Source organism: Colletotrichum higginsianum, chromosome 12, assembly GCF_001672515.1.
Source record: "Colletotrichum higginsianum IMI 349063 chromosome 12, whole genome shotgun sequence".
Taxonomy (NCBI): domain Eukaryota; kingdom Fungi; phylum Ascomycota; class Sordariomycetes; order Glomerellales; family Glomerellaceae; genus Colletotrichum; species Colletotrichum higginsianum.
The window spans coordinates 373,282-400,083 of NC_030964.1; the positions used below are offsets into that span (position 1 = coordinate 373,282).

At 54.1% G+C, this 26,802-nt stretch overlaps 8 protein-coding genes across 8 annotated transcripts; 3 read left to right on the forward strand and 5 right to left on the reverse strand.

The window, feature by feature from the left end:
• Nucleotides 1–332: 332 nt before the first annotated feature.
• Nucleotides 333–1,959, reverse strand: CH63R_14588 (uncharacterized protein; the record flags this gene model as incomplete). The annotated part of the gene is made up of 3 exons (XM_018309562.1): nucleotides 333–867; nucleotides 944–1,176; nucleotides 1,303–1,959. The coding sequence occupies 3 exons, from the start codon at nucleotides 1,957–1,959 to the stop codon at nucleotides 333–335; spliced, it is 1,425 nt and encodes a 474-aa protein (XP_018150534.1).
• A 1,592-nt stretch (nucleotides 1,960–3,551) lies between these two features.
• CH63R_14589 (uncharacterized protein) lies at nucleotides 3,552–4,749 on the forward strand (the record flags this gene model as incomplete). Its single annotated transcript, XM_018309563.1, has 3 exons — nucleotides 3,552–3,660; nucleotides 3,846–4,219; nucleotides 4,342–4,749. The coding sequence occupies 3 exons, from the start codon at nucleotides 3,552–3,554 to the stop codon at nucleotides 4,747–4,749; spliced, it is 891 nt and encodes a 296-aa protein (XP_018150535.1).
• A 1,149-nt stretch (nucleotides 4,750–5,898) lies between these two features.
• On the reverse strand, nucleotides 5,899–6,117 carry CH63R_14590 (uncharacterized protein; the record flags this gene model as incomplete). The annotated part of the gene is made up of 1 exon (XM_018309564.1): nucleotides 5,899–6,117. One exon carries the CDS (start codon nucleotides 6,115–6,117, stop codon nucleotides 5,899–5,901), a length of 219 nt encoding a protein of 72 aa, XP_018150536.1.
• A 5,152-nt stretch (nucleotides 6,118–11,269) lies between these two features.
• On the forward strand, nucleotides 11,270–11,990 carry CH63R_14591 (uncharacterized protein; the record flags this gene model as incomplete). Its single annotated transcript, XM_018309565.1, has 2 exons — nucleotides 11,270–11,439; nucleotides 11,753–11,990. The coding sequence occupies 2 exons, from the start codon at nucleotides 11,270–11,272 to the stop codon at nucleotides 11,988–11,990; spliced, it is 408 nt and encodes a 135-aa protein (XP_018150537.1).
• A 4,193-nt stretch (nucleotides 11,991–16,183) lies between these two features.
• CH63R_14592 (uncharacterized protein) lies at nucleotides 16,184–17,227 on the reverse strand (the record flags this gene model as incomplete). The annotated part of the gene is made up of 1 exon (XM_018309566.1): nucleotides 16,184–17,227. One exon carries the CDS (start codon nucleotides 17,225–17,227, stop codon nucleotides 16,184–16,186), a length of 1,044 nt encoding a protein of 347 aa, XP_018150538.1.
• A 773-nt stretch (nucleotides 17,228–18,000) lies between these two features.
• CH63R_14593 (uncharacterized protein) lies at nucleotides 18,001–20,424 on the forward strand (the record flags this gene model as incomplete). The annotated part of the gene is made up of 1 exon (XM_018309567.1): nucleotides 18,001–20,424. One exon carries the CDS (start codon nucleotides 18,001–18,003, stop codon nucleotides 20,422–20,424), a length of 2,424 nt encoding a protein of 807 aa, XP_018150539.1.
• A 196-nt stretch (nucleotides 20,425–20,620) lies between these two features.
• Nucleotides 20,621–23,092, reverse strand: CH63R_14594 (uncharacterized protein; the record flags this gene model as incomplete). The annotated part of the gene is made up of 1 exon (XM_018309568.1): nucleotides 20,621–23,092. The coding sequence occupies one exon, from the start codon at nucleotides 23,090–23,092 to the stop codon at nucleotides 20,621–20,623; it is 2,472 nt and encodes an 823-aa protein (XP_018150540.1).
• Nucleotides 23,093–24,178: 1,086 nt separating this feature from the next.
• CH63R_14595 (uncharacterized protein) lies at nucleotides 24,179–26,074 on the reverse strand (the record flags this gene model as incomplete). The annotated part of the gene is made up of 1 exon (XM_018309569.1): nucleotides 24,179–26,074. The coding sequence occupies one exon, from the start codon at nucleotides 26,072–26,074 to the stop codon at nucleotides 24,179–24,181; it is 1,896 nt and encodes a 631-aa protein (XP_018150541.1).
• Between the last annotated feature and the right edge of the window lie 728 nt (nucleotides 26,075–26,802).

A 26,802-nucleotide genomic window follows, 5' to 3' on the forward strand; every position in this document is an offset into this window, starting at 1 on the left:
GCCATGGTCGCTGGAAGAGGAGTTGTTTTTAGCAGCCGTCGAGCTCGCCACAGCCAGCGAAGCTGGACCTCGGGAAGGGGTGCGTTGACTAGGTCCCGAACAAGAGACGAGAAAGCAGCCATCTTTTCGTCAAACCGTTCAGTCTGGAGACGTTTTGGCTTTCAAGAAGGAGACCCTAAACAGGCAGTATGCGCAAGAGTCTGGCGGTTGATCAACGTGGCGGCGAGCCACGCAGATGACGGTCATTCTGATGCGCACAAGACAGGCACCACGCAAAAGGGCAGAGAGAGGGTATTATCACACGCAGAGCTCGGCGTACGTTACAGCCCACATCAACAATCAAGGATCTCGCTTCTCATGGCGGGCCAAAACACCTGCTCCGCCCAGCGGCTTACATGTTGCAACGCCAACACAAGCTGGTAGACGCCGAAGTGGTCCTCGGTGCTTCCGATGCGGACCCGGGTAAAGACAGTCGGTGGCGCATCAGACCGCGGCACGGTGGCGACGAAGTACCAGTCGTGGCCTTGGACGATGAGGGCAGGAAGAAACTCCATGGCCGACGTGGTAGGACAGTGGCCGAGATTTTCAAGGCTGCGTAATTGCGCGGCGTGCCAGGTCCCGAGCTGCAACATGGCCTTGCTCCACTCCTCACCGGGACGCTTAGTCTCGATAGAGACAGCTATGGGATGGGTTGCAAGACTGCCCATATCAGTGTGGTTGATGGACGCACCGGGCCGGGAGCGGCAAATGGTATTGATCCGCTGACACGCCGCCACCTCTCTTGTCGGATCGATGACGAGGCAATAGTCCACCATGTGAGTGGGGGCACCTTTCGGCCGAAACTCCTTCAAAATTTGCGCGGTTGTGCTGCTCTCATTACGAGGGTCTTGATCAGCCTATATGGTCGGGTGAAAGTGCCACGGTGGGGAACAGGTGCACTCACCAGTGTTTGACAGCAACCAGGCCTCTCGGCGCGTCCTCGGGAGCGCACACCCAGTTGAGAACGCGAGCGTGGACAGCATGGTTCCAATCACTCTCGGCATCGCGAGACAGTTCACACCTTGTGGCCTCCTCGACGGTCCTGCTAACCCAGTTAAGCGAAGGGATGCGCCAATCAGTCACAGTGGTGGGGTCGGCGGCGGGATCGAAGAAGGCGTGAGGGGGAATCGAAGAGCCCTGTTTCGGTAGAGTGACATGGTCAAGCTATCAATCATCACGGGCCCACATCAGTAAACCAAAATCATTGCATGGACACCGCAGAGCGACAAGAGGGAGGGGGTGGCAACACAGGGAGGGCCATACCGCAGACTGGAATTGGCACGGTATCACACGAAGTCCGAGCCGGATGCTGTTGAGCTCGTCGTGGAGGGCCACAAGGGACTGAGGCCGTGGTGTTGAGGATAGAAATTTATCGGTTGTAAATCCAGACCATAGAATCTCCGCGTTCCTCAGACGTTTGTTAGGAGATGAAGAGCGGGAAGCGGCGCTGGCTGTAGAGTGGGTCGCCGAGCTGGCGGTTTCGAAAGATAGTTGAGAAGACAGGTCAAACGAGTCCATGGCAACAGCAACTGCTCTCGGTGTCTCCTCTTCGAGGGCGACGGTGGGCTGGGGTCCGTCAGCAGCCCCGTAGAGTCGTTTGTGAGGAGACGGTGTCCTGGGAGGCCTCTCCATGTCGGGCAGTGCTCTGTAGTTCGGCGTCGCGGTCGGTGCCGGGGAAGAATCAGGAGATGGGAGGAACTGCGTGATGGAATCGGTGCCGACAGCATCAGTTCTGGTTGAAAGAATCTGGCTTTTTGCTTTCGGCCCCTCGGAAGCGTCACACGCGACACGCTGTCGCTTGCGAGGCCGAGGGTCGCTGTCGGGAACCTTGTCGGGAACCTCGTCGGGATCAGCGTGTTTAGCTGCTGTGATGGTAGATAGCCAGTAGGTGATGGCCTTTTCCAACGAGCTGTCGAGCATAGCTGTAGGAAGAATTGTGTGTGACGAGGAGCAGAAACAGTCGTGTGAATGTGGTGCTGGCGGCGTAGTCTTGATGGTGTGTAGTGGTGACGTTCTTGTTGATCAGGTAGTTGAATTAGAGCTCCTGCAGGCACGGCTGTCCCCCTGGCAACCGAAGTGCTATCTAATGACTAAGGTGAGAAGACGGGGCTTGAGAATGGCTCCAGTGGCGGTGCAGCAGGGGAGAGCAGCGCGCAGGCTCCACAGTCTACGTATACAGGTACCTAGACCCCCAGACAGGGAACCCTAGTAGGTACCGAGCAGCTTTTAGTATCTGTGATGAGGGCGCAAAAGTGGACCCACAATTGCAGTGCAGCAATTGCGGCTTATAGGGGCAGGTTGCACCCATCACGACAGTATTAGAAGAGGACAAAAATCGAAGATCACCACCTACCTAAAATATAGAAAGCATGCATTCTTATTCCTGTTAAATTAGAGGGTGTAACGCACACGAAGGGCGCTACAAGGGCGTCGGAGATAGGACTTATCGGCCTGCACAGCCGACCGCTTGGCGGCAATGAAGGGTCTGCTGCAGGCTTCGTCCTAGGTAGTAGGCTTTGTAGTAGCCTAGGAAAGGGGCTGCTAAAGACCTAATTAGGTAGTAGAGTGCAGCTGCAGTATATAAGAGTAACTATATTAAATTAGAGAGTATAATGTATGCAAAGGGTACTATAGAGGGTATTAGGAATAAGACTTATTACATTATTATCGTTAATATTACACTAAGTTTGGTTTATGACCTTTGAAAAGAGGTTTTCTAAATCCGGACGGCTTGTAATGCAAATAATTAGCAAGGAATACACTAAATGCCCTGGCTACACAGCTTGATGTTGGACGATTGTATTCTTTATTTAACACTAACTGTCTCCGACCTTTCTTGACATAGTGGTAGGCCTACTTTGCGCTTTGTGTTATCTTATTGACGACTTGCAAGAATTCCTCTCAGTCTACTGTTGTTAAGATAGCAACTTCAGGAAGTGATCAGGCTTTGAAGAAACTTCTTAATATCGAAGTCACGTCACTTGCCACTCTTGTTGTATCATGTGTGACAGGCCTTGCAGGAGCTGGAATGTCTCTCAAGATGCAATCCTGCAGTTCCTAGAAGTCTATGAAGCTGATGGCTAGCGGTTATGAAGACGTCGCAATTGGTCTTCTTTACCTACGACTCTGTATTTCATAGCTAAGCAGCCTGCGTCACGTCAGTTTGTTAATAATTCGTGCTTATGTGTCTACTAGAGTCTGGCTCGTGGCCTGAGCTTGCAGTAGAGCTGGGTGTAAGCTCCAAGATTGACGAAACCTCACTCACAATTCATCCTCCTTACTTATCTGCCACATGCTTAGAAGAGACCCTTTGCCTCTCGACTGTTTTTCAATCTCTCAAAATCTCCCACTTCTCTATATCTTAGCTTTCTCCCCTATGCTTCCCCATCCATACACATACACGTATTTCTCTCCTGCTGATAACACGCTCCAAAATGATGGCTTGTATGAGATGCAGAAAAAGGACTTCGTCATTACTAGTGTCTATTGCTACAAGCTGAAGACCTCCCAAAATGCAGACTGACGGGCCTCCCGAAACGCCCCCCGAGATCGTCGACAACTCCCAAGACACCAAGACGCCCTCTTTCAAGGACCACCTCCCAAGAGATCCAGAAGTCGCATGTTCTCTAAGACCTGCAAAACCTTAGAGACCCCCATCTGCCCGCCCCATGGATCTCATAGATCTCAAGGACCACCCCATGGCCCTGTACAGATCAACAACAATAGACGCAGCCGCATCACAAACTACAACAACAACAACAATCAAAACAACAACAACAGCAGCAGCAGCAGCACAACCAGAAAAGGCGGCAACACCGCCGCCCACACATCAGCAGCAAGTATTGAGGATGACTACTCTCCCACAGCCGCCGGCCCCCGTTGGCCGACGACCGGACAGTGCCCGCTCAGCTTCTGGATCCCACGCTTTGTCTGGGCCGCCGCCCAGCGCACGGCACAGGCAAGCATTCCCATCCGATGTCTTCTCCGCCGCGCCGGAAAGTATCTCTTGTTCCCGGCCATCGTCCTCGGTACCCTGTCTGCCGTGTTCCCGGCATATCTGCCCGGCCTGTGGGAGACGATGGAGTGGAGGCTTATGGCCGTCTTCTTCCGGGCTTCGTCTCCGTCTCCGCCTTCGTTCCCGCCATTTACGCCGTCGCCGCTATCTTCATCGTCATCATCGGTCTTCTAGGCTTATTTGCCACTTGCATCCTCGGCGCCTGCCTTCGCGCCTAACTTCTTTTTTCGAGAACCTTACGACCTTTGAAGCGCGTTATAACAGACTTCTTCCTCAAGGGCGCCTAGCTGGAGGGTTACGCGGGGACACCCCTCGGCTCTCTCGAGACCTCTGCGTACCGGCCTTTGCGCACCTTGACCCAGACGTCCGTGGACGAGTTCATGAACCGTCAGACGTACTTGCTGATTGTCAACATCAAGACGGCTGTCGAAAGAGACTTTCCCATGGTGACCACCTCCACCTTGAATGAGCTTTGGCTCAACACGGACGATGTCGCAAAGTATCCATCGAGGTCCTACGTCGTCGTCGTCCCTGCAACATCCAGCGGCACCTTTTCGAGACTCTACCGTTCCGTGGCGAACGTCGTGAGCTTCTGCGGTCCGGAGGGCAAATCAACACCAACTTCCTTGCCCGTGTCCCAGGCCCTGGTTGCCTTTCTGTCTCGAACAGCGCGTGCCACTGGGCGTCGCAGTTGAAGGATGTGGCGGGGTCTGTCAAGCGCGTGACCGGCTTCTGGTCGCCTCAGCCGCTTCTGACCTCCCCCTTTTCCTCCTCTTCTTCTTCTTCTGAGGTAATTGGGCCTGCGAACGTGGATCTTGATGCGGACATGGAAGCGGACGTTGGCGGGCACGAGAGCAAGGCGATGGACAAGTTTATGGACCAGCAGTATGTCAGACAGGTGGTGGAAAGCTGCATGAATGAAGCTAAACACCTTTGCGCCGTTATGAAGGGGGCCACAGCGAAGCGCATTGAAAAAGTAAGAGGACGCTTGGATGACTGCGTGAGGCAGCTCCGGGAGTGGAAGACGCGCGTGGGCGACCTAGGCAAGGTGTTTTTGTGATGAGAAGGGACGAGTGAGAGCGCGGGAGACTCTGGAGAGCATGAACATAGTCCTGGATGAGACGCACGGCAAGCTCGTCCGCATTTACATCAAGGTCGACCTCTTCCTGAAAGGGGCCTTTGCGGCAGAGAAAGACGATAGGAAAAGGATGTAGACAGAGAGGCCTGCGGACATGGTTGGTTGACTAGTGAATGAAACGTAGGACTTCTGCTTAGCCTTCTTTTGCTAACTCAGCCGCGTCACAGTTAGGCATATCATCTCTCTATGTAGCATGTATCTCATCTCTACTGTTTTTCTTCAGGTCAAACATCTAGGGCTGAGGATAAATGTTGAAGGCACAGTGACGTGTAATGCTAGAGAAGACTGAAACAGAAACTGACTGGCAACTCACGAAAGAGACCCACAAGACAAAAGACCAGGTCAAAACTGATACGTATGCTAGGGGTATCCCAAGTACGATCTCTTCTAACAGAAGCAAGAGGAAGAAATAAAGAAGAGAAAACTCTGTTAGTATAGTCCTCTCTGCTGGATAGTATCAAATACACGCCTGCAAACGCCGAGCTACCTGGCACCGTATAATCACCCAGAGTCTGTACTCCTCCGACACAATCCATCCCGCGCACGCCATGCATGCTTCTACACCTTGATAATGACAGCTGCATAACTACAGCAACGGTAACGTTTGTCAACATCCCCGCGGGTCACGCTGTCTCGCGTCTCCCGCGGCCTCCTCCTCTGTTACCTCCTGCTCCCTTTGTCCAAGCTGTTGGCGCACGACGTTGAACTAGAGATGTATCTGTTCTTGCTGCTGCTTCTGCTGCTCTTCCTGCCTGTGGCGGCCAGCCAAGAAAGGGCCAAGGTTGTAGGTCTGGAGGGCGCCGAGGTAGACGGACTGAAGCCACAGCTGGAGGGCCTCGGTACGTTGCGTCACCAGGCGATGGAACAGCGGTGCGAGGCCATTTCCTGCCTTCCAACAGCCCGAGCCCTTCCGCCCGATATGCATGTCGCAGGTATTAACACGCAGTTGTCACGAATACGGACGGGGGCCGGGCTGTCTATGCGCATGCCTAAGCCTACATCCCAGCCATCTGGCGATTCTCGCCGCTTAAGTGACGTCTAGATTGATACAATACGAAACGAAGCGGGCGTTGGCGGCAAGGTCTATCTCTGTGCAGTATGTGTTCAGTTCGGATCAGGTCGTGTCAAGTTCGGCTGTGGTCGGGGTATGTAGACATGCTCGTGACCCAGAGGGATAGGTGACTACGAAGCCTAGGACCCGTGTTCCTGAGCATACCACTAACTTTATGTCTGTCGTTGCCATTGCCGGCGGGGGCGGTGTTATCAGACGCGTCGGGAGGGGAGTTCTTCTCGGTATCATCAGAAGGGCTGTTATCGCCGACTCAGCCTAGTTCAAGCCATTTCTGCATCCGGTCCAGGTGCCTGGAGAAAACACAGGCGGGAGCACGCAACCAAGCAGGGCAGCAGCAGAAGAGGGAGAGAACAAGGAAGAATGAGATGGGTAGGAACACGGGCAGTACCTCCAAGTGTCCTCATCCGTGACACTATCAGCAGACTTCACTTTCACTTTCTGCAGGGCGTACAGACCACAGGCAAGCTTGTATGTGCGGCACTTGACGAGCTACTGGATGCGACCATGGGTGTAAAGGGCGTGCTTCTTGCCTTTGGCGCCTGTTTCCTCGAGAAGGAGGTGGGTGTTGTCACCAGCGGGAGCGTGGATGGATTCTTTCGCGATGTGCTTGTCGACGAGGATGCAGTGTTTCACTGCATACTTCATCCGGGCCTTCTTGGGGCCTTGGGGGATTCCATTCAAGTGCTGGGTGGGTAGACAGGATGAACCTGTCAGTAAATGGCCTCGATCTCGTCCAATTTGTAGTGTTGCAGAAGCTCAACGAGTCAGAAGAGGAAAACCCACATTGGCGACTGTGACAACCCAGGCAGATCGAGCCCTCCGAAGCCACCGCCGCCGATGAGCCTCTCCTCGCTGACCCAAAGTGACCCGCGCTACCACTCGTGACCTTCATCATCGAGGGGGGCGCATCGCGTGTGCCTATTGCGTGCAGGGAATGGGAGTGGACGCGAGGGCCGTCATCACATCGATGATTCGCTGCATCTCATCTCGTCCATCATTTTGCGGACGGCTCCGTGAGCCTTGGAAAGGTGTGACTGGACCTGCTGCACCACGTCCGGGAGGTCTGCTTATCGGCTCTCTCGAATCTGTCCTTGTAGGGCATGGTTTTCATCATGTCGACAGGCCCGTTGTAGGGTTGCAGGTGCCGAAGGCCCAACCGGTGGAGAGACAACAATATTGCCGGTGAGGGTCACAAGGAAAATGAGGGTGGTGATGACGGGGGCCGATGAGTTCGGGCCCACGACATCCTCGGCGAGCATAATGAACCCTCAGCCTCGACCAGGATGCAGCGGAGCTCGGCAAGAAAGGACTAAGTTTGTAAAATATACTCTCGTTATCTAGATTACTAAATTAGACTAGGTGAACGCTATTGCCTACGACTTTTCTTCTCCATTTTCCATCTCTGTTGTTGGTGGCATCAGGACTAAGCCTCCTGGAGAAGTCTTAATTTGCGCACTGAAAACCTTAACACATGTTTCTGTGACAGGCAGGGTATGTTCTTTGCAATGTTAGCATTGTAACTAACTGCTAAATGCGATCTTGCACTACCTACCAAACTGAGCAGTCCATCTTCCATTAACTGTAGTGTTTGTCCAGCCGTCCGGCCGGTAAACTTCAAGAGGCTTTCCCACCGTCAAAATAGGCTCAATCGTGAAAGTCATTCCCCAGGCTTACACACACCTATAGCCTTGTTCTTGGCGTAGTAAGGGATCCAGGGCGGGGGGATGGAATTCGGTGTGGATGACGCGGCTACCCCAGGTTGTAATCACAGAACAGCCCTTCGATTTGGCATGCTTCACAATCACGGCTCCGGGTTCGTGTATCAGCGTGTGCCGGGCTTTACAACCTCGGTTGCCTTGTCCAGCCACTCACGCGTCGTTTCAATTACGTTGACTGAGTCGGACCAGGGCAGTGAAGACGATGGAGCGAGAGCGAGAGACGACGAGGCGAAGGCAAAATAGAGTGAGCAACCGGCCAACGACCAGAAAGAAGGAGACGGTGAGGCTTGTATCGCTGTCACAACTGCTGTCCCGCAGGAGGAGGAGGGGGAGGAGGAGGAGTAGGAGGAGAAAGAACTGCAGGCGGGACAACTCTCTCGCTGCAGCGTTTGGCCCAAAGACCTTCCCTCATCCCCTCTCCCCCCCATCTGCCGCTAGGCCTTTTCGCCTGGTGCGCAGTTGTTCCTTCAGCCTGCAGGCGACGCGTCGAAACATCATGACGTGAATAGCATCCTGCGAAGCACCTTGCTGCTAGTGGTCCCTTCGTGTAAGAATCCTAATAGGGAAGTTGAGGCGGAATTAAAGTTGCTTGCTTTAGAGGAGACGTAACCACCATTAGTATCTGCACCCCCATAGCCAACATCGACAACCTAGACAGAACACAATTATTACATTTTGAACGAATCTGTCTTATTTCACCCCCACCTGTGCGGAGCAATTTCTCTCTATTGCCTCTTTCTTCATAGGTGGGATATATGGCGGCACCCACCAGGTCTAGACGGATACACTGCCAGTCTGCTGCCCTCCTTAGCCTCCTACTACCTGGATGGACTGACGGCTGAGACTGGGGTAGACTGTAGAGAAGAAAACACAACTCAGGTACACGGATACCAACCAACTTGTTTCTAGGGACCAGGATTGCCAAGCGCCTTTGCATGAACCTGCCCCTTTGAGGCGCATGAACTACACTTGGAATACTAACGGCTTGTATCCATACAGCCAGGTACCTAACAGGGACCAGTCCCAAGCTGCCCGCACTCCACCGCAAAAATGCAGCCATAGGCCCAGAGCCTCAAACACATGTCTCCTTACCAGACCTCAAGGACAGTCAAAGTGAGGGTTGGTACTTACGGCAGCTGGAACAAACTAGAACACCAGATACAGGCACACAATCATGCCCGCAGGCCCTGGGAAAGCCATATTCTAAGTGATAATGCCCCCCCTAGCGGTTCATTCTAGCCGGCGTGTGGCGTGGATAGGCATCACGGCCAGAGCACCCAGAGCACCTGGAGCAGCCCGGATGTAGGCTAGTGGATCGCCGGCATGTCATGTCGTAGGTACGCACCCAGACTCTCTGGGTCATAATGACTCAGCAGCCTATTAGTTAGTGCCCCTGCTATTACTGCCATCACTGCTATCACTGCCACTACTGCCACTGCTCTCTAGAGCTACAAAGCTAATGCTGCACTAATAGATTGCAGGGACAGACGAGTTGCAGATTAGAGGTCTAAACTAATGTTGCCTACCTACCTAGTATGTTCCTGCCTAATTAACTAGTGTACCTAGACAAAGATAGTATAGCTTAGGGCGCAATAGCTGCCGTCTGTTGCAGATAGACTGAGCTCTCTGTCTCCAGCCCTGCGCAAGTCAGCTGCATTAGTAAAGCTTTCTAAAGAGGGCAGCAGATAGCATTGCATTACGCACTTCTGTATATGCATTGCCTTGTGCAAGATGCAGGTACGGAGGAGGGTACAGCTGCATTACTTAGTAGGTCTAATGCACTACTAGAAGGATGTAATAAATACTTAGGGATGTAAGGAATACCTATAGCTCTAAAAAAGCCTAAGGGAGAAGAAATATACAAATAATTAATAGAAATTAATAGAGGTCTCTAGAAGTAGTTAAATAAGTTATAAAGAAGTATATTATATAAAGAGGTTATATATAAAGTCCTAACCTGAAAACCTCTAACGACTAATGCATATTTACAGGAGGGGTTACATACGTACCAAAACTCGATATCCATTTGTACGCGCTACACTACATACTAATACTAGTAGAGCTGTACCCTTACTTACCCCTATTAGATATTAATATCTCTTTACTGGAGCAAAAGCCATGCCTAGCTATGCATCTCTATAATAAGATGCAATTGTCCCAGAAGCTAAGTTTAGAGAGACTAGCTGTAGCAAGAGGCTCTCCCTATATAAGTCCGTATTGTCTATGTTGGCTCTGGAAACACAGAACGAGAGATACACATTCAGTCCGGAGCTTACCTTCTGTCATCTCTATTATAGAACTTCCACAGTGTGACCATTTGAACAGAAAACAATGTGTCATCTCTGTCACAAACCTCCTCCGCCGAGAACAAGGCTCTTCAAGACATCTTGAGGGCTCTACTATTCCCACATCTGTACAGCAAATACATTGATTTGCAGGAATTGCAGCTCAGTACCATCTTCCCATTCCTCACTTGCTTCCGTATTAACCATAATGAAACGAAAACTCAGGCATTGTAGAAATAAGTTCACAGGCATTGATAAGATACAAATCAAGCTTCTTGGTAACATGAATGGCGCACTGGGTCTCCTGGCTTCTAACTGCAATCAGGTTCTCTTCAACAGGAACAAACACATGTGTCAACTATAGCGATGTCATAGCCAAGTACTAGCTAAAATGGGATAGTGAACCCTCAACCGAACCATATGCCGCATTACTCTTTGAGAAGTGCCCTGCCGCAGTGGTCTCCTGCCTGGTTGTCGACGGCTCTTTCGGCTACTTGGTGCAGCAACCTGTACGAGAGAATGTCCCCTGTCTATTGTCAAGGGTCTCGACGCTGAGCTGAACCTGCTCACGCGTCCTTTGTCCGCCGAGAACCAAAGGTTTGCCTCTCTGCTAGATTGTGACGAGCAAAAAGTGCTGCCGTTCTTTAAGCCCCTCCAGCAACTCAGTTCAATTATCGTACAACAGACCGACTTGTCTATCCTCATTGTCACCGGGCTTTCGCTGCTGAAATAGTGGCGCGCTTGCCTCTTAACACGTTTCGCGCAGTTGTCTTGGCCCACGGCATCATACTTTGTCGACCTGCCCCGCCTTCACGAGACGATAAGCGCCTCCTCCAAAAGCCCACGGTGAATGAAGCGTCCCTGGCGCTCGTTCCGATTGCCACGCTGCCGCCAAACTCGCTCCAGAAGAAACTATTTAGGCGGCAGCCAGAGCTTGGGTATCTCCTTCTGTCTTGCCGCAACAAGTCCGAGCGGGTCATATACATCGACTTAATCAATAAGATGCTGGTATCCGCCGTGTTCTCCCTCGACAAGCGAGCCGATATTGGAAAAGGACTCGCCATTGACTGCCACAATGCAGACAACGAGCAGGAGTTTGACTTCCACATCTACGCCGTGTCTACCTTGTCCTCCTCCAAGAACCAACCCCCGAAAGACGCCTCCAACGTCAAGTAGAACATGTACGAACGGATGGGAGCGCCTAGATGTGTCTGTCCTTAGGTGTCTTGAACAGATTGTGCGTCTCTGGCGGCGCAGCAGGCACAGGAAAACCGGAGTGAGCAGCAGAAGACAGCTGCCAAGAAGATAAGTAGATCCTTGCTGAAGTGGATGATGCGCGCTCTGCGTATTCGGTGGTAAATGGCTCCTGAAAAGGTTGACATTATCGACTCTGGAGATGGCGGTGACGAGCAGGAGCAACACAAAGCCATCGATCCGCAGACACTAGCACACATGCATTGGCGAGTTTATTCTGGAGGGTGACAGACACCGTCGTCTGTCGCAACGCCAAGGCCAAGGCCCTAAGCAACACGTCGAGCCTCTCCAGGGCCGTGTCTTCCCCAACACCGAGTTCGGCTCCCTGACCGAGTCGTCCGAGGTGGCACCGGCCTCAAGCAGGCCCAAGACGCGGCCCGACACGTCGGCGGTCGCCCAAAGGGACTCTGGCCGATCCTGCCGCTCCCCCGAGGTCGGGCACAACGAGAAGTGCTCGTCTCTGGCGTGAACCCTGAATTCCTAGGCAGGCAGGAGAAGGCGCCTCGTCGTCGACACCACGCTTGAGTCGACCCGCGCGTTTCAACCCTGATTCCCGCTAAGCTCCTCAAGCCACAAGCATGCCTCTGTACTACCCGCTGGCCGAGGTCCTCCGTGACTCGCTGGCAAGCGGGACCAGCCTCGACGCCATTTACCGTGTTATAGACCTGTCCGTAATTCGGTTCCTTGGCCCTCACCTTTACAACAAAACTAATCTCTGCCGCGGACATTGCTAACACCAGCAACGAAGCAAAAATGTCCTCCCCAATGGTTGCATGGCCGTCGTCGGATGTTTGACCATATGTGTCCTGAAGAGGATCCCTAAACGTTTCGTCTATAGATCTCGACTGAAAGTCTACAACGGAATCGAACGTCTTTAATTCTGAGAGGCATGCCTGTGCAGCAGTTACAGCAGTGACAGTTGCATAAGGATGCGTGCTGTATGCTTTGACACAACTACCTTACGTAAGTACAAGCCTCGTTTACGCCACAACATTCCCGGTCGACCGGCCCCACACCGGGCGAACAGCCCGGCGCTGAGCACCGCTAGGCCGACCATTACCCACGGCACGAAGAGAAGCACACAAAACTCTTTAGTAGAGCAATTTATTACTACAAAGCATTAAAGAGAACACCTCTTGGCGTCTTGTTGCCAAGAACCATTTCCTCCTCCTTTCACCTGTCTCCTCTGCAGACTGCATGCCTCCTCCCTCGTCTAGCAGCCCATCTCCAAACGCCTGACGATGAAGACATCCTCCCACAGAACGAAAACCCACGGCTGGCCAGGCCAATGAGATCCGCAATGCGAAAGATGCCCAACAACGTCAAGCGTAATGGTGGATTGGGTTGGTATATGGACGCACGCCGCACGCATGCACCTCGCTCTCGTCTCCTCTGTGTCGACAGACCCCATGGCTGGCCAGGCCAATGAGATCCACAACGCAGAAAATGCCGAGAGATGGTGATGCATGCCGCTCGCCCATGGTGGCTTCACCCTTCCTCTGTCTCCCTCTCCACCACTCGTCTCTCTGTTCACACGCACCTGTGGCTGGCCAGACCACAAGTGCTGCAAAGAGAAAGAGAAGGGGAGAGAGAGAAGAAGAGAGAAAAGGTCAAGTCACCTTGCCCACGATGAGGATCGAGCGGGCAAGGTGAGAGACAGAGAGTGGGTGCACCAAGCGGGAGCCGCGACACCGATTTGTTTGTCGCGCCGCAATGCACCCCCCCCCCCCCCCCCCCCCCCCCCCTTCAACATTGTGCACACGCACGTGTAACCCGGTCAAGCGCGAGGTTGTGTGATTTTGGACTCGTCCATGTTCTTCCCAGCGAAACGCCCCAGATGTTCTCGACCCCGGTCGCGTGTCGTCACATGCGAGAGGGGGAGAAGGGGAGCTGCGGTAAGAGCAGGAGAGGACCAGGCAGACCACTTGTGAAGATGCGCTTGACGTTCTCATGTTGTGATCTGTTGCCTCCGTCTCTGTTCGAAGGGGTGTGTGTGCGGCTGTTCTTCCCAGCAGAATGCCCCCATGGTTCTCAACCCTGATTGTCATCATGAGGGGGAGAAGGGGCATTGCGATAAGAACAGGAGCATGTTGAATTCGAAGAGAGCGCAGGACAGATGAAATTGGAGAGATTGTATGGTGTTTGGTTTTTTGAGTGGTTGTTTTGAGTGGTTGTTTTGAGTGGTTGTTTTGAGTGGTTGTTTTGAGTGGTTGTTTTGAGTGGTTGTTTTGAGTGGTTTGTCGTGCGGTAGAATGTGCAGAACTGTGTGAACCGCCCTTCAGACTACCGCTGACGACGATGAGTGATGGGACATGGCAGCTTCGAGAGACGACATGGACTAAAAGAAATGTTTGTATGGTTTGTGTGTGTAGTTTGTGTGTGTGGTTTGTGTGCGTACTCTCAGTTGTTTGTTTGTGGTAGGTAGAGGCTGCCATGCCATGAACAATCATCATTATGTCGAGACCAGCTGCGTGGGCGCCTATGATGTTTAAGTAAATTGAAAATGTTCATGACCATGATGCCCATGAGAGTGGTGTGGGTATGGTGTGGTGTGTCCAAAGGAGAACGTCATCGACAGATCAGACGTTCCTGTCCTGTCCTGTCTCTACCTGTCTCTGCCCGCCTCACCGTCCATTTCCCTCACTTGTCTCGCCGCCTGTCTTCTTGTCCTCCTTGTGGCATGCACTGTCTTGCCATCCTGTCTCGCTACTTCTTGTCGCATCTCCACTGCTGGCGTCCTAGCGATGGATAGGGTTGGTGATGGAGGCACGGTCGGGATATCTGGACTGTCTCTGGACTGGCGGTGAGCGACACGCCTGGCCAGACTGCCGACGACATCAGTGAGAGCGACAAAGCATCCGAATGGGCGATGGACACTGAATACAGCAAGCTGTATACCAGAGGCAGGAGAGTTAGACATCTCGCACCGCTGGACCCGCTGGATTCAATGCGTGGCGTTATGCACCATACCGCGAATCCGATGCCGGGGCTCTCTCTTTGTGGACATGCATAGCTCGATATTCAGAGTGAAGGTTGTACCTAGCCACAGAGACAGATTCAGAGACATAGACTCTGAACCAGAGGCTCAGAGCCCTAGACGATGGGCAATGGGATGATGGATGTTGCAGGGGAAGTGAGGCGGGGGTGGTTGGTATGCTGTCTGTCACCTGTGGCTAACTGGGGCCTCTGCAGACTGAACTGATCACGGTAGCAGCAGTGACCGAGAGTCAGGGGACGAACCATACCGCGCCTGTGCATGCTGCAGCAGACATTTCATGCACATTCCCGTCAGTTTGTTCTTCACCAGGAGGAGCTGAGAGCGGATAATCCGTGGATGGCTGGTGGAGGTGAGGCATTATGCCACACAACCGGTGCACGGTGAGTGAGGTCCACCACCCGCCGTTTGCCTGTTTGCCGAGCCAGCATAACTGCTCATATGTCGGACAGTTCGGACTGCAAAATGGTTCAAGCGCCCCCTAGCCGCCGAACTTTGTCTCCACACGCACATATACACTGACGATCTGTATTGGTTAACTGGATAGGAGACGGGATGAATGACGAACTTCACAGCCTGCTGCTGCCTGTTGCTGCTTATGCATGGTTATCTCTGCGTCGGGCTTGCCGTGCAAAGATGAGAGGCAGAGAAAGCAACAGGGACAGACTGCTGTCCATCAGAATGGTTCATGCGCCTTTTGTGCATGTCTGCTCCCGCTGTCATTTTCCCACCCTGCACAGGGATCGTTGTGGGCAGCAGGGAAGACATGCTGCATGTGGGTTCATCCGATGAGCGGCCAAACGGGATGGTTCATGCACCTCTTGGCTTCTGCATATTGATTCGTCCAAGAAACGGTCAGATGGGATGGTTCATGCCACTCCCAGCTGCTGTATGTCGGTTCGTCTGATGTGCAGCCAGACAGGATGGTTCATGCACTTCACAGATGCTGCATGTTGGTGTGTCTGATGAACTGTTAGACGACAGGAAGGCTGGTTGGTTCATGCACCTTTGTGCGGGCTGCATATCGACGCATGTTCCTGCTGCAGTTTGTCTAGCAGACTGGATAGTTTACTGGAGGTGGAGTTGTCACGAGAAATGGAGCTGAAAGAGACTGAGACAGAATGTAAGTTGGAAATAGAGTGCACACATGACACTCGCTAGGTAAGGGAACGGGAGTGAGAGTGAGAGTGAGAGTGAGAGTGAGGGTGAGAGTGAGAGTGAGGGTGAGAGTGAGAGTGAGAGTGAGAGTGAGAGTGAGAGTGAGAGTGAGAGTGAGAGTGAGGGTGACGGTGAGAGTGAGGGTGAGGGTGAGAGTGAGAGTGAGAGTGAGAGTGAGAGTGAGAGTGAGGGTGAGGGTGAGGGTGAGAGTGAGAGTGAGAGTGAGAGTGAGAGTGACGGTGAGAGTGAGGGTGAGGGTGAGAGTGAGAGTGAGAGTGAGAGTGAGAGTGAGATTGAGAGTGAGGGTGAGAGTGAGATTGAATGAGAAGCCTGATATTTACAGCCGAACAGAGTGAGCTAGGGACAAGATGAGATGAACCTGTAAGAACGAAAGAACTGAATTGGATTGAAACGAACTAACTGAACCTAGAAATAACCGAACTGAATCGAAGGAGACGGAACGCAAGTGCTGCTATTCAGACACACACACACACACAAGATACCGCTTTCTATTCCTGCCACATTGCCTGCAGACTGCCTCCTCCGCCTCGGCCCCTCTGTTTGCCCTTCTTCCGTCCCTGTTTCTCTGACAAGGCAGTCGAGAGGCCGCCACTGTGCTGCTGATGCTGCTGCACCTGCACCTGCTGGTCCTGATCCTGATGCTGCTGATGCTGCTGCTGCGGAGCATAGCCTCCAACAATATCCTGATAAATCCGCTGGGCTTGCATGTTCAATGCGACTCTGTCTCCTCCGCCGCTGTGATGGGCCGTCCCGTCAACAACGTCCTGCCGCTGGTGTTCCTGTATCTGCTCCGGGCCGCCGAGCTGGTAGAGCTTGAACATGTTTACTTGGATCTTCTCGGCCAGGCCCTGGCACTGCTCGGCCAGTGTGTTCGTTATGAGCTGCTGCTCGAAGAAGGTACGTCTCAGGTATTGGAGCTGCGAGTTGCCGTCGGCGATGGCCTCTTGAAGAGCGCTTCTGCTTTCCGCAACGGTCGGACGGGGGGGGCCGTAGATTTCGTTTGGATTGTCGTCGTATTCGTTGTCTTTGTTGTTGTTGTTGTCGTCGTCGGCGGCGGCATGGTACTCGTCTTGCTTCACGGTCGAGTCCTGTTGACCCTGTTGCTGGGGCTGATGGGGATGATGCTGCCGAGGCATTCCAGACTGCCTAAAAGGATTGTTGGAGTAGGCTTCCGGATTCTGCAAAGTTTCTGGATGATGATGATGCTGCTGCAGCTGCAGCTGCTGTTGCAGATACTTGTTGTACGGCCCCTGCAGCTGCGCCATCTTGCGCGCCAGAGCATGTGGGTTGATGTCTTTCTCGTTAAGCGGCAGCGTCGTCAAGTTGCTAAGGTTCGAGACTTCGCTAGGGAGTCTGGGGCGCGTGCCAAGGACACTCCTTTGTTGTTGCTTCTGGCTGGCATGGCTCCTCGTCGAGTGGCCGGTCGGGGATGACACAGTAGTATTGGTGACGGAAAGGCTGGTGTTCTCAAACACAAACTTTTCGGAAAACGCCAGGAAATCTTTCTGGAAGCAGCTTGGCAGGATATCCATGTTATTTGTCGCAAGGACCCATTGGAAATAGTCGTCCTGCGAAGAGAAGTCTTCCCGGCAACAGAGAGACAGATCTACAGAGGCCGACATACTCTCTGCCTTTCTTGAGTATCTAAAGAAGATGGGAACAGGATGGTGGGAAAGTCAAAGAGACGAGGAGGATACGAGGAGACGACGAGCGAAGAAGACAAGTGAAGTGAGAAGACGGGTGAGAAGATGAGGAAACAGCAACGACGGAGAGGTCATGGGCATCCCGTACTCCCCAGCATCTCCGCCTGCTTCCGCGCGCCGTTTGCAACGACGCGCTTCCCGCCCCCCTGGTTGTGAATTAGTTCGAGCTTAGGCCTCCTAACCCCCCTCCCTCTTTGATCTGCCAGGATCCACCTCATTCTTCCGATCCATCAGAGATCTTCTCTTTCCTGTCAAATTGTCTACCCCGTCTACCTCTCGAGATGCTTCCTCTAAATCTTCCAAATCTTCTCTTCCCCACGACCAATCCTTATATGTACCTTGCCTCTCTCTTCCGGAATCTTTCGCATGGCTCTCCTCATCTCCAAGCATTGTTCAAGCTCTCTTCCTGATCAGTTGACGACTCTGTTGCCTGTTCTGAATCGAATTTCCATGCTCTCCACAAGCTGCAGCCGCTATCGAACCGTCAACCAGTACCATTCCATCAGAGATGGCCAAGACCAAGACTGACACTGTGCTCACCACCACTGTTGAGCCGGTGGCACCCGACTCGGCAACTGTCCAGGTATCGTTGCTCCCCACCGATGCCCACCCCTTCTCTTTCTCTTTCCATCTCATGGTGGATCGTGTACCTGGCTGACCATGTAAACGGCGAGCAGAATCGCGAATCCTACGTCCTCCGCGGCCAGACGCTCGGCCAGCTCCGAACCACAACGTCGTGTAGATTGACGTGGCGCGCCTCCGACCAAGTGCTCAAGAAGTCCTTCCTTGCATTTTTCCGACTCAGCAAGCACGATGTCAAGGCCCTCTCCACGCTGCCTGAAGGCGTTGTCGTCCCCGAGGGCGCCAATAAAAAGAGCAAGCGGACCCTCCGGGCGCTGGCCGAGACGATGAATATCAACGTTGACTTCCTGACGACCGAGGAGTGGAGTGCGCTGAAGCAGAGGCTCGTCTCGAGCCTCAATTACATCCTCGACCAGAACATGAAGCGCAAGACGCTGACAAAGTGGTTTGACGTCAGCCTGCAAAAGGAGGTCCTCAAGTGGCCAGACGAGGTCAGGAACGCATGGATTGACGACCGCTGGTGGGGGGATGACGGCGCCATTGCCGTGGACATCAAGACAGAGCAGGACGGTGGGGACGACGGCGAGGAAGAAGGGGAGCAAGACAAAGAAGAGGACGAGGGCCAGCAGTCGTCCAGCGAACAACCTGACACCAACAACAAAAATAACGACCACAACGACGACAACAACAACAGCAACAACAACAACAACAACAACAACAACGGGGATATGGATGACGACGAGTACGACGGTGGTGGCTGGGGGGAGATCCGCGACTGGGACCATGATGTCAAAGTCCAGCGGCTGAAGGAGCAGCGGGAGAAGGAGCAGCAGGCATTACTTGAAGTGTCGCTTGCGGCTCGTCCTCCAGACCCGCCGCAGTCCCGCCGGTCCGTCATCCGGCCGTCGCATGCCGGCGAGCAGGCCATCACTATCCACGACGGTGACGACAACAACGAACGAGGTGGCGACAGTGACGTAGAGATGAGCGACTGGATTCATCGGGAGCGGTCACACCAGAAGGAGGCTCGGCCCGAGGCGTCATCTGCAATACGACGCACGCCGCCTCTGCCGGCCGCGTCGCGGCGTCCTGCTGGTCCGGCCCCACACCGAATCCAAACGGCCCCACAACACCCATTTGCTGTTACACGACCCATACGGCCGGATCCACACCCGGATCCGCACCCGGATCCGCATCCATCCAACAATCCATTCGGTGCTGTGCATCCTGCCGCCGTTTCGCGACCCACGCCAAAGTCCGCGTTCGCGTACACATCCGCTCTGCCGGACCGGAATCTATTTGCATTCAGTCTGCAGCAGCAAAATTCATCTCGGCCGAACTCGCTGTCCCGCGCTGCCGCTGCCGCTGCCGCTGCTGCCATGCAAACCGGGCCTCCTCCTCCTTCTCCCCCTCCTCCGAAGTACCCGAATCCACATGCCGCCGTGCCGCCCAAGACTCCCGTACGTCCGTTAAGACTTGTTGCTGCTCTTCAGAATCGTTCGCAACCGGATCCACAGCGTCCTGCTTCTGCCGTGCATTCCAGACCTTCTCCTCCTCCTTCTCCCCATCATCACTCCGTTATCCATCACAGGGCCCAGCCCAACACGACAGGTACTCTTGCTGCTGCTGCTGCTGTTGGTAATGCGCGGCCCAGACCTTCCTACCCCGATCCGCGACCATTCGCCAGTGTGCCGCCGCCGCTTCCAGCCTCCTTTGGCCTTCTGGCCCCCTCGGCTCTGCCACCGCCCGTCATCTCGCCGTCAAAGATCCAGCAAAGCGGCGGCGGCAATAACACACAAACTGTCGCCCTCTTCCCTCAACGGCACGAGCATAACGGCCCTCACACCACCGCTTTCGCTCCCGCTCACAATGACCGAGAGGCGGCGGCCCGACACCCGACTGCACCGACACCTGCAGAGACTGTCGCCGCCACCGCCGTCGCCAACCTGGCTTCCCCAACCGGAGTGGCTGGTCCCCTTGCCGACCTCGGCCAGGCCGAACGCTTGTTCCGGCATCGCGCCGTCCACCAAGCCGAGGCCTACTTCGATACCATCGGCACCCTTGCGTCCTGGGCCTCGGCCTCGGCCTCGTCTTCAGCACCCCCCGAGGCCCGGGACTGTAACGTCCTCCTGCTGCTTGCGTCTCTAGCCGTAGCCCCTATTCTGCCCCTCGTGCCGCCTAGCAACAATCGCATGGCGCCAGCCTTCCTGCAGTCGGCATCCACGCCGCTAGGACGGGCCTCGGTGGACCTCCAGTGGGCCTTTGAGGCCCGCAACTCAGCCGCCAAGACAGCCAGCAGTGCTCTCAGGCGTGCAGGGCTCCTGTTCCATCCACCCATGGACGCTGTCGAGGCAGCAACCCAGGATACTGGTAGGCTGACACCGCTCTGTTTGAATTTACCGTGGTGGGCATCGCCTGGGTTTGCTACCATAGTCCGCTGTTGAGCAGTGTGGAAGCCTGGACCTGTTTGCTACAGGAGGGATAGATTGCGTGTTGATGCTTCCATGATGAATGATATTGATAAAGGAATGACCGGCCTGCTGCTGCATTCATGTTCAAATAACTTTTAGTACCATGAAGATATTGACTAACCCCTGCATCCTTCCCTACCTTTTGCACACACCATCTCTTCCCTCTCTTCTACTTCTGCGTGTCCTTATGTATATCCTCGTTGTAGTCATTAGAGCGATCTTTGTCGTTGTTGTGGTCCGACACGCCCACTGACCCATCTCTGAACGAAAGCGTCGCCGCCCGCAACATCTCGGCCAGTCGCTGCTTCTGAGGGATACCCATTCTTTCTCTGATGCCTGCCAGTAAAGCCCTCGATCGGTCGTCAAGCACCAACTCGTCAATCTCTTTCTCTTGGTCTGCCTCACGCTCCCTACCTTCGTTTGCTATATGCTGTTGTAGCTCTGCTTGTTCTCTATGATATGCCTCCACCTGTCCCTCCAATCTCTTCCACTCTGTGCGTAAGCCTGCAATCTCGACTGCAGCATCCTGCGTAAAGATAACGCGCGTCAAATCGATAGTTGTAGTTTGCTGCTGCTGCTTGTTGTTTTTGTCGTGCGTGACGTCTGGCACCGGTGGCCTCCTCACAGAAGCCTCCGTGATTTCCCAATAGGTTGGATCTTCTGATTCAAGGCGATCGAGGTAGGCAAGGAAATCAGCCGTGTCTGCACAGCCACTGCTGATGCCTGCGGCAAGATAGCCCAGCCTGCGGATCATTGGCATGACAAAGTCCTCGCGCATGGCCCTGAGGGCTGTCACCGAAGCTGTAATGCGTGCCTGTAATGTGGCCTGCCGGTGTGCTCTGAACTGGGTGTCGGCAGATGCCCGGTATGACTCAGAAAACGTGTCGAGGACTCGGTGAAAAAACCCGTCGGGGAGCGGCCCCGGGTCAGGCGAGGGCTTGTTGTCGTCGTCGTCGTCGTCGTCGTCTTCAGCGGCGGCGTCGGCGGCGGTTATCGGCAATATCAGGTGCCACTCTTCTTCCACTAAATGTATCAACTCGTCGATGGCCACTGCCACTTCAGCAAAATGACGCGTAGCAGCAAAGACGTAGGCCTCGTGTGGAAGCTGAGGAAGGATAACATCCTCAGCCTCTGTAAAGGGGTGCTTGTCGTCTGGGAACAGAGGCTTGTCGTCCACGTCGATTGGCGCATTGCGCAGGGTGTTGAAGCGACGGGCTGACTGTGAACGGGCCCACGCAAGGAGGAACTGCGTAATCAGATCATCTTTTATGCCGTTGTTGGATACGTTGCTGGATGTGGCGGCGGCTGCATAGAGGCCTTGGAACTCAGGTGAACAGGCAAAGTGCCAGTTACTGACAGGAGGGGATGGCGGATGTGGGTAGGCAAAAGGATCAGGGTGATCTGACTCCAGGGGGGTTAGGACGCCAGCATAGTATGGGTCGCAGAGGCGGCATTCATCTGCATAATAGCCGCTTTCAGCCTTGATTTTGAACATCTTTCGAAATTGCTTGATGAAAAATTTGGTGTGTTCGGTAACGGGGAGGTAGTTGTCATCGTCATTGTTGTTCCCGTGGATGTTCGTCTTGAAGTAGTACTCTTCAAGAAACCAGGCAGAGTCAGCCAGGTTTCCAGAAATGTCGAGTGCAACAGTGCTGAAAGGTAAAAAGGCCCAAGGTCGAATAAGCTGCACGACACGGGATATCATGGGACCGCAGAAGAGGTTGAGAATAGGGAGACGGGCGTCTGGACTTTTGCTGTACCCATCAAAGTAGTGAGTGATGTTGTAGCAGACATGGTAGACGGCTTCCTTCAGATCAGGGAGCGGCTCTTTTGGAAGGGCTGCAACGTCGGACATGAGAGGGTGAAGAGACATGCGCTGACGGGTTATGGGCAGAATCTTGCGATACAGCTCAACAGGTCTGGTCTCGGAGGACAAGGCGATGATGTAGGGTTGTTTGATGCCGAAGAGGTTGCGGAGAGGGCCGACGAGGAAGGCCACATGCGGGGAAGTGGTGTGCGCAGCGGATGCTGGCATTGCCGGGTATGATGAGACAGACAGGTACGACAAGTTGACGGAGAAGCCCGCCAGGAAGCCGGCGACAAGCATGAGCAGGGCACCTAGGGCCACGAGGATTTTGTTGTTGTTGTTGTTGGCCTTTTGGCGCTGCTGCTCTGCGGGCTCCGTTGTGAGGTCGATGAGCTGAGGCATCTCATGGATGTAGTACGGGGGCGTCGGACGCTTGATAGGTGCCGCCGATGAGGAGATGGAGGAAATGCGTGAGGCAGACAGAGAGTCTAGGTGCAGCGACAGAGGGCGGCAACGACGGGCGGCAGGGCTGAGGAACTCGTGATGGAAGCACAGTTCGAGCGGCTGAATCCAGGTGTGAGTCTGAGGGGCCGGCTGCTTGGCTTCAGTCTCATCGACGCCATCGTCGTCGGAATTGTCGTCGTCATCGTCTTCGTCGTCGTCGTTATCGTAGTGGTTGTAAGGCTTGTGAGACAACGCAAGAGAGGTAGTCGGATTAGAGACAACAGGCAGGCGGACAGAGAATCGGAGGAGGGTAAAGGCGTCGCAAGGATAGGATGCAGCAGCAGTCAAGTCGCTGTCTGCACTCTGCTGTCGCCAAGAGCGAGAAGGCATCGTCAGCAGAGGGAATCAAGGTGTAGGGGCCTATAGACGTCACAATATCAGAGTTAGCGTAAGCCGTCCGTCATTGGGAGAGAAGAAGATGAGTGAGTCCACGCGGCGAGTTCATTACTGTACCTTGAAAGACGAAAGTGTGTGTGTGACAGAGACAGAGAGAGATAGACAGAGAGAGGACAGGTGTGATTTTGGTTTATGGCGGATGGGATGAGGGCATCGAGATCAAGGACGGAAGACGGAGGAAGGAGGACGAGGACGAGAACATGGGCGTCGTGTCGCCCCTGGCCCTGCAAAGCTGGGAGTCCATGGCCGCTTGTTGTTGTTCATTTGATGTTGTTGTTATTGTTGTTTGAGACCGTTTGATTGTCTCGGCTGATGTTTGCTTCGAAGGGCGTGTTGCTGTGATGTACCAAGGCCCTCGGATAGATCGTCTCGGTGCGGGTGGGTGTGCTTTGGTGTCGTTAGGTGTGTGTGTTGTGGTGTTGTGGTGTTGAGGCAGAGAAGCAGGAGGAAAGTCCGGGGTGCACAGCACAGGAAAGACCAGGTACCTAAGGTAATGCAGCAAGCAACACAATGATGTACAGGGTACAAGGTGGGGGTGGGGTGGGGTGACGGGGGGACGTACCTGCAGGATGGCGACGTAGTTAGGTACCTTTCAAGTACCTAGGCACCCTGTCACTCACCTGTGATTTTACCTCCTCCCAGCCGAATGACATGCTGAAGCCTCTTTGGCATTGATTCAATCCATTCATCACTAGAAGATTGATCCAAAAATGCCAAGCTTTCTCTACAAGGTGTCTTGTATTCACACCTAGTTTATAATTCATTTACTATTTCGCGCAGAGGGGGAACCTGTCTTATCCATTCGCCGACACACGCCGACACACGCCTACACCACAAGCCAACACACAAGCCAATACATACACACACCTGCTACACGCCTGTACATACAAACGTCCAAAAGCCTGCAACAAACATGACAAACTCGGCAAAGCCACGAAAACATGTCCTCGACATCCTCCGAGTCGTAACGTCCAACCTCCACAACCTCCAATCCGTCGTCAACCTCATCCCCCCCGGCGCCTACTCGAGCAGGTAAGCTTCATTCATCGCCTTCAAGAGCTCGCTGACAATCCCAAGCAACTGCAGCTCATCCTCAGCGACGTCGTCGTCATCCCAACACTTCCTCCTCCTCCGCCTGCTCTCCGATTCTCCCCCGACTCCGACACCCGAAAGCCCTTCGAGCCTCTCCTTGAGCCCCTTCAGCGTCTCCGGAAAATCGTCAACCACACTGTGGCTCGCCTTCAGGCCAGATGCCGTTCTTCGTGCCTCCACGCAAATCGTCGAACCCACCGCTCCCATCACCCGCAGCTCGTCCCTCGCCCTGTCGAGCGCCACGAGGTCCGACTCGGCTATCGAGCTCGTCCCTCGCACCGCCGCCATCTGGGCACCGCGCAGCTTAATCTCGCCCATCTCAACGGCTTCCACCATTGGCTCGTGCAAACGACAGACATACTCCTGAATGCCGTCGGCCAACTCCACCAGCTGAGCCTTGCCGCTGTCGCTGCCGCTGAAGGAGTCGGCTTCCTCAAACCCTGTGCGCATGGCATGGTCGAGTATGCCTCGGAGCGTTGCTGCCCGATTCTCCAGCCGCCTGTGCGCTGGAGACGAGCCCGTTATCCAGCACCTCACCCCTGCCCAAGGCACCGGTCCCGTAGGCAACTGCGCCATCATCTTGGAGGTGAAGGTCGTCTGCGCTGCCACCTGCTCCTTGTCGGCGCCCATCATAGTCACCCTTAGCCATTGGGCCTTGTTGTAGTCGGCCAGAATGCCTTTGGCGAATCGTTGATAGAACTTGCCGTCGCGGTGGTTGATCTCGTCCACGTTCCTGGTGACGTTGGACAGAAAGAAGGCCAGCGACGAAGACCCCGTCCCCGACCCCGACCCCGACCCCGACCTCATCATGTCACTGGGTACGAGGCTCTTCCGCTTCAGAGACGCGTCCACAAAGGCCCTCGCCACTCCTGAGTTGCTTGCGTCGGTCGAGACGGCCGATAGATATCCCATGTTGGCGTACATGTCGTGCGTATACGGACACCGTGTCTGGATCGTCGTCATCAAACCAAACGTTACGCCGTTGTCACCTGTCGCCATCGACTGTCCACCCAAAAGCGGCAGCAACCCGACCATCCACCTCAGCGCAGGGCTGACCACCGCGCTACCCGCAATGCTGTCCAACAACGGTTTCAACACAACACAAGCAACCACCAAGAAGCAGGTCAACGGCTTACCGACGCCCTTCACCACAGACACTAACATCTTCCACAGCAACTTGAAAACGACTTGACGAGGTAGATCCCAGAGGAGGTACACAGGGACTCTCAGCAGTGAGCACACCAAGTCCACTAGCTGGGCAACAGTGGCATTGTCCTCCACCACCACCGGCTCGCTGCTCCTGCGCCATGCAGGTGTCTCGTTTTTGCTGTGGTGGCGCTTGCCGTTGGCGTCCGTCTCATCATTGTGCTCTCCCGACTTGCTGGACTGGGGCAGCGCGTCTTGCGAGTGGGAAGCGTGCGAACCTTGAGCCTGTGATCCCGATCCCAATCCAGATGCAGACTCAGATCCGAGTCCTGATCCAGACCCAGATACAGATGCGTTTTCCGATCCTGATCCTGACCCTGACTTTGATCCCGACCCCGTCATGCCGGGGCCCGTGGGCATGTCAGAAGACGGGACCGGCTTTGCTGTCTTGGGCGTGTGTAAGTTGGATGCTGCCGCCTGGCGAGCTGCGGCTGCCTTCTTCTTGGCAATCTTAGCGGCTCGCCTCAGCATTTCCAGCTCATCCGCTCCCCACGTCGAGTTCCTGGGCTGCCCTTCCTGCGGATCCTGGCCCTTGGAGTTGGCGGGCGACCCTTCCGGTATCGGCACTTGTCCATGGTCCTTGGGGCTCGAGTTCCGCTGTTGATCTCTAGGATCCATTGGCGTTGTTGGGTGTGCTTGGTGGTCTGTGAGATCTGCTTGCTTGTTTGCGATGACGATGGTGAGTCGATTGAGGGTGAGTCGATTGAGGGTGAGTCGATTGAGGGTAAGTCGATTGAGAGTGAGTCGATTAAGGGTGAGTCGATTGAGGGTGAGTCTGAGACTGAGACGGAGGGAGACACTGGGGAATACTTAGATGAAAGTCCATCCCGGCAACGCCGACTCAAATCCCAATGTCGTTTCGCTTTCAGCATACATAACACGCACCGTTCTAACAATGAATGGATTGAAACAAGTTGCAACTGGTCACTCGGTCGCAATTCAGGCGAGCTAACCCGACTAGTGACCCGACCACGACCAGTGACCCGGCCAATGACCCGACCAGTGACCAAGGTTTATTCTCGCCATCTCCAAGATCTGTTTCATTCCAAGTTTTTTTTGTTCTTTCAAATCGCGACACATGCTCAAGAGAACAAACACCAAACAAGCGTCCCAAGATTGCAGATGACCGACTACGCCGAGGTAAAAGGGAAGGGATGCTGTTTGAGGCGACGTCTCATTCAACAACAATGCGTCTCTCTCTCACATCATTAACCAACCTAACTTATTTCTCGTCTTCTAGCCACTCAGAATGCACCCCAATCATCGTCACCGTCACCTTTCTTACACTCTTTCTCCCATCACCCGCCTATCCAACTCAACCTTTCCTATCCTCTCCTTGTTTCTGT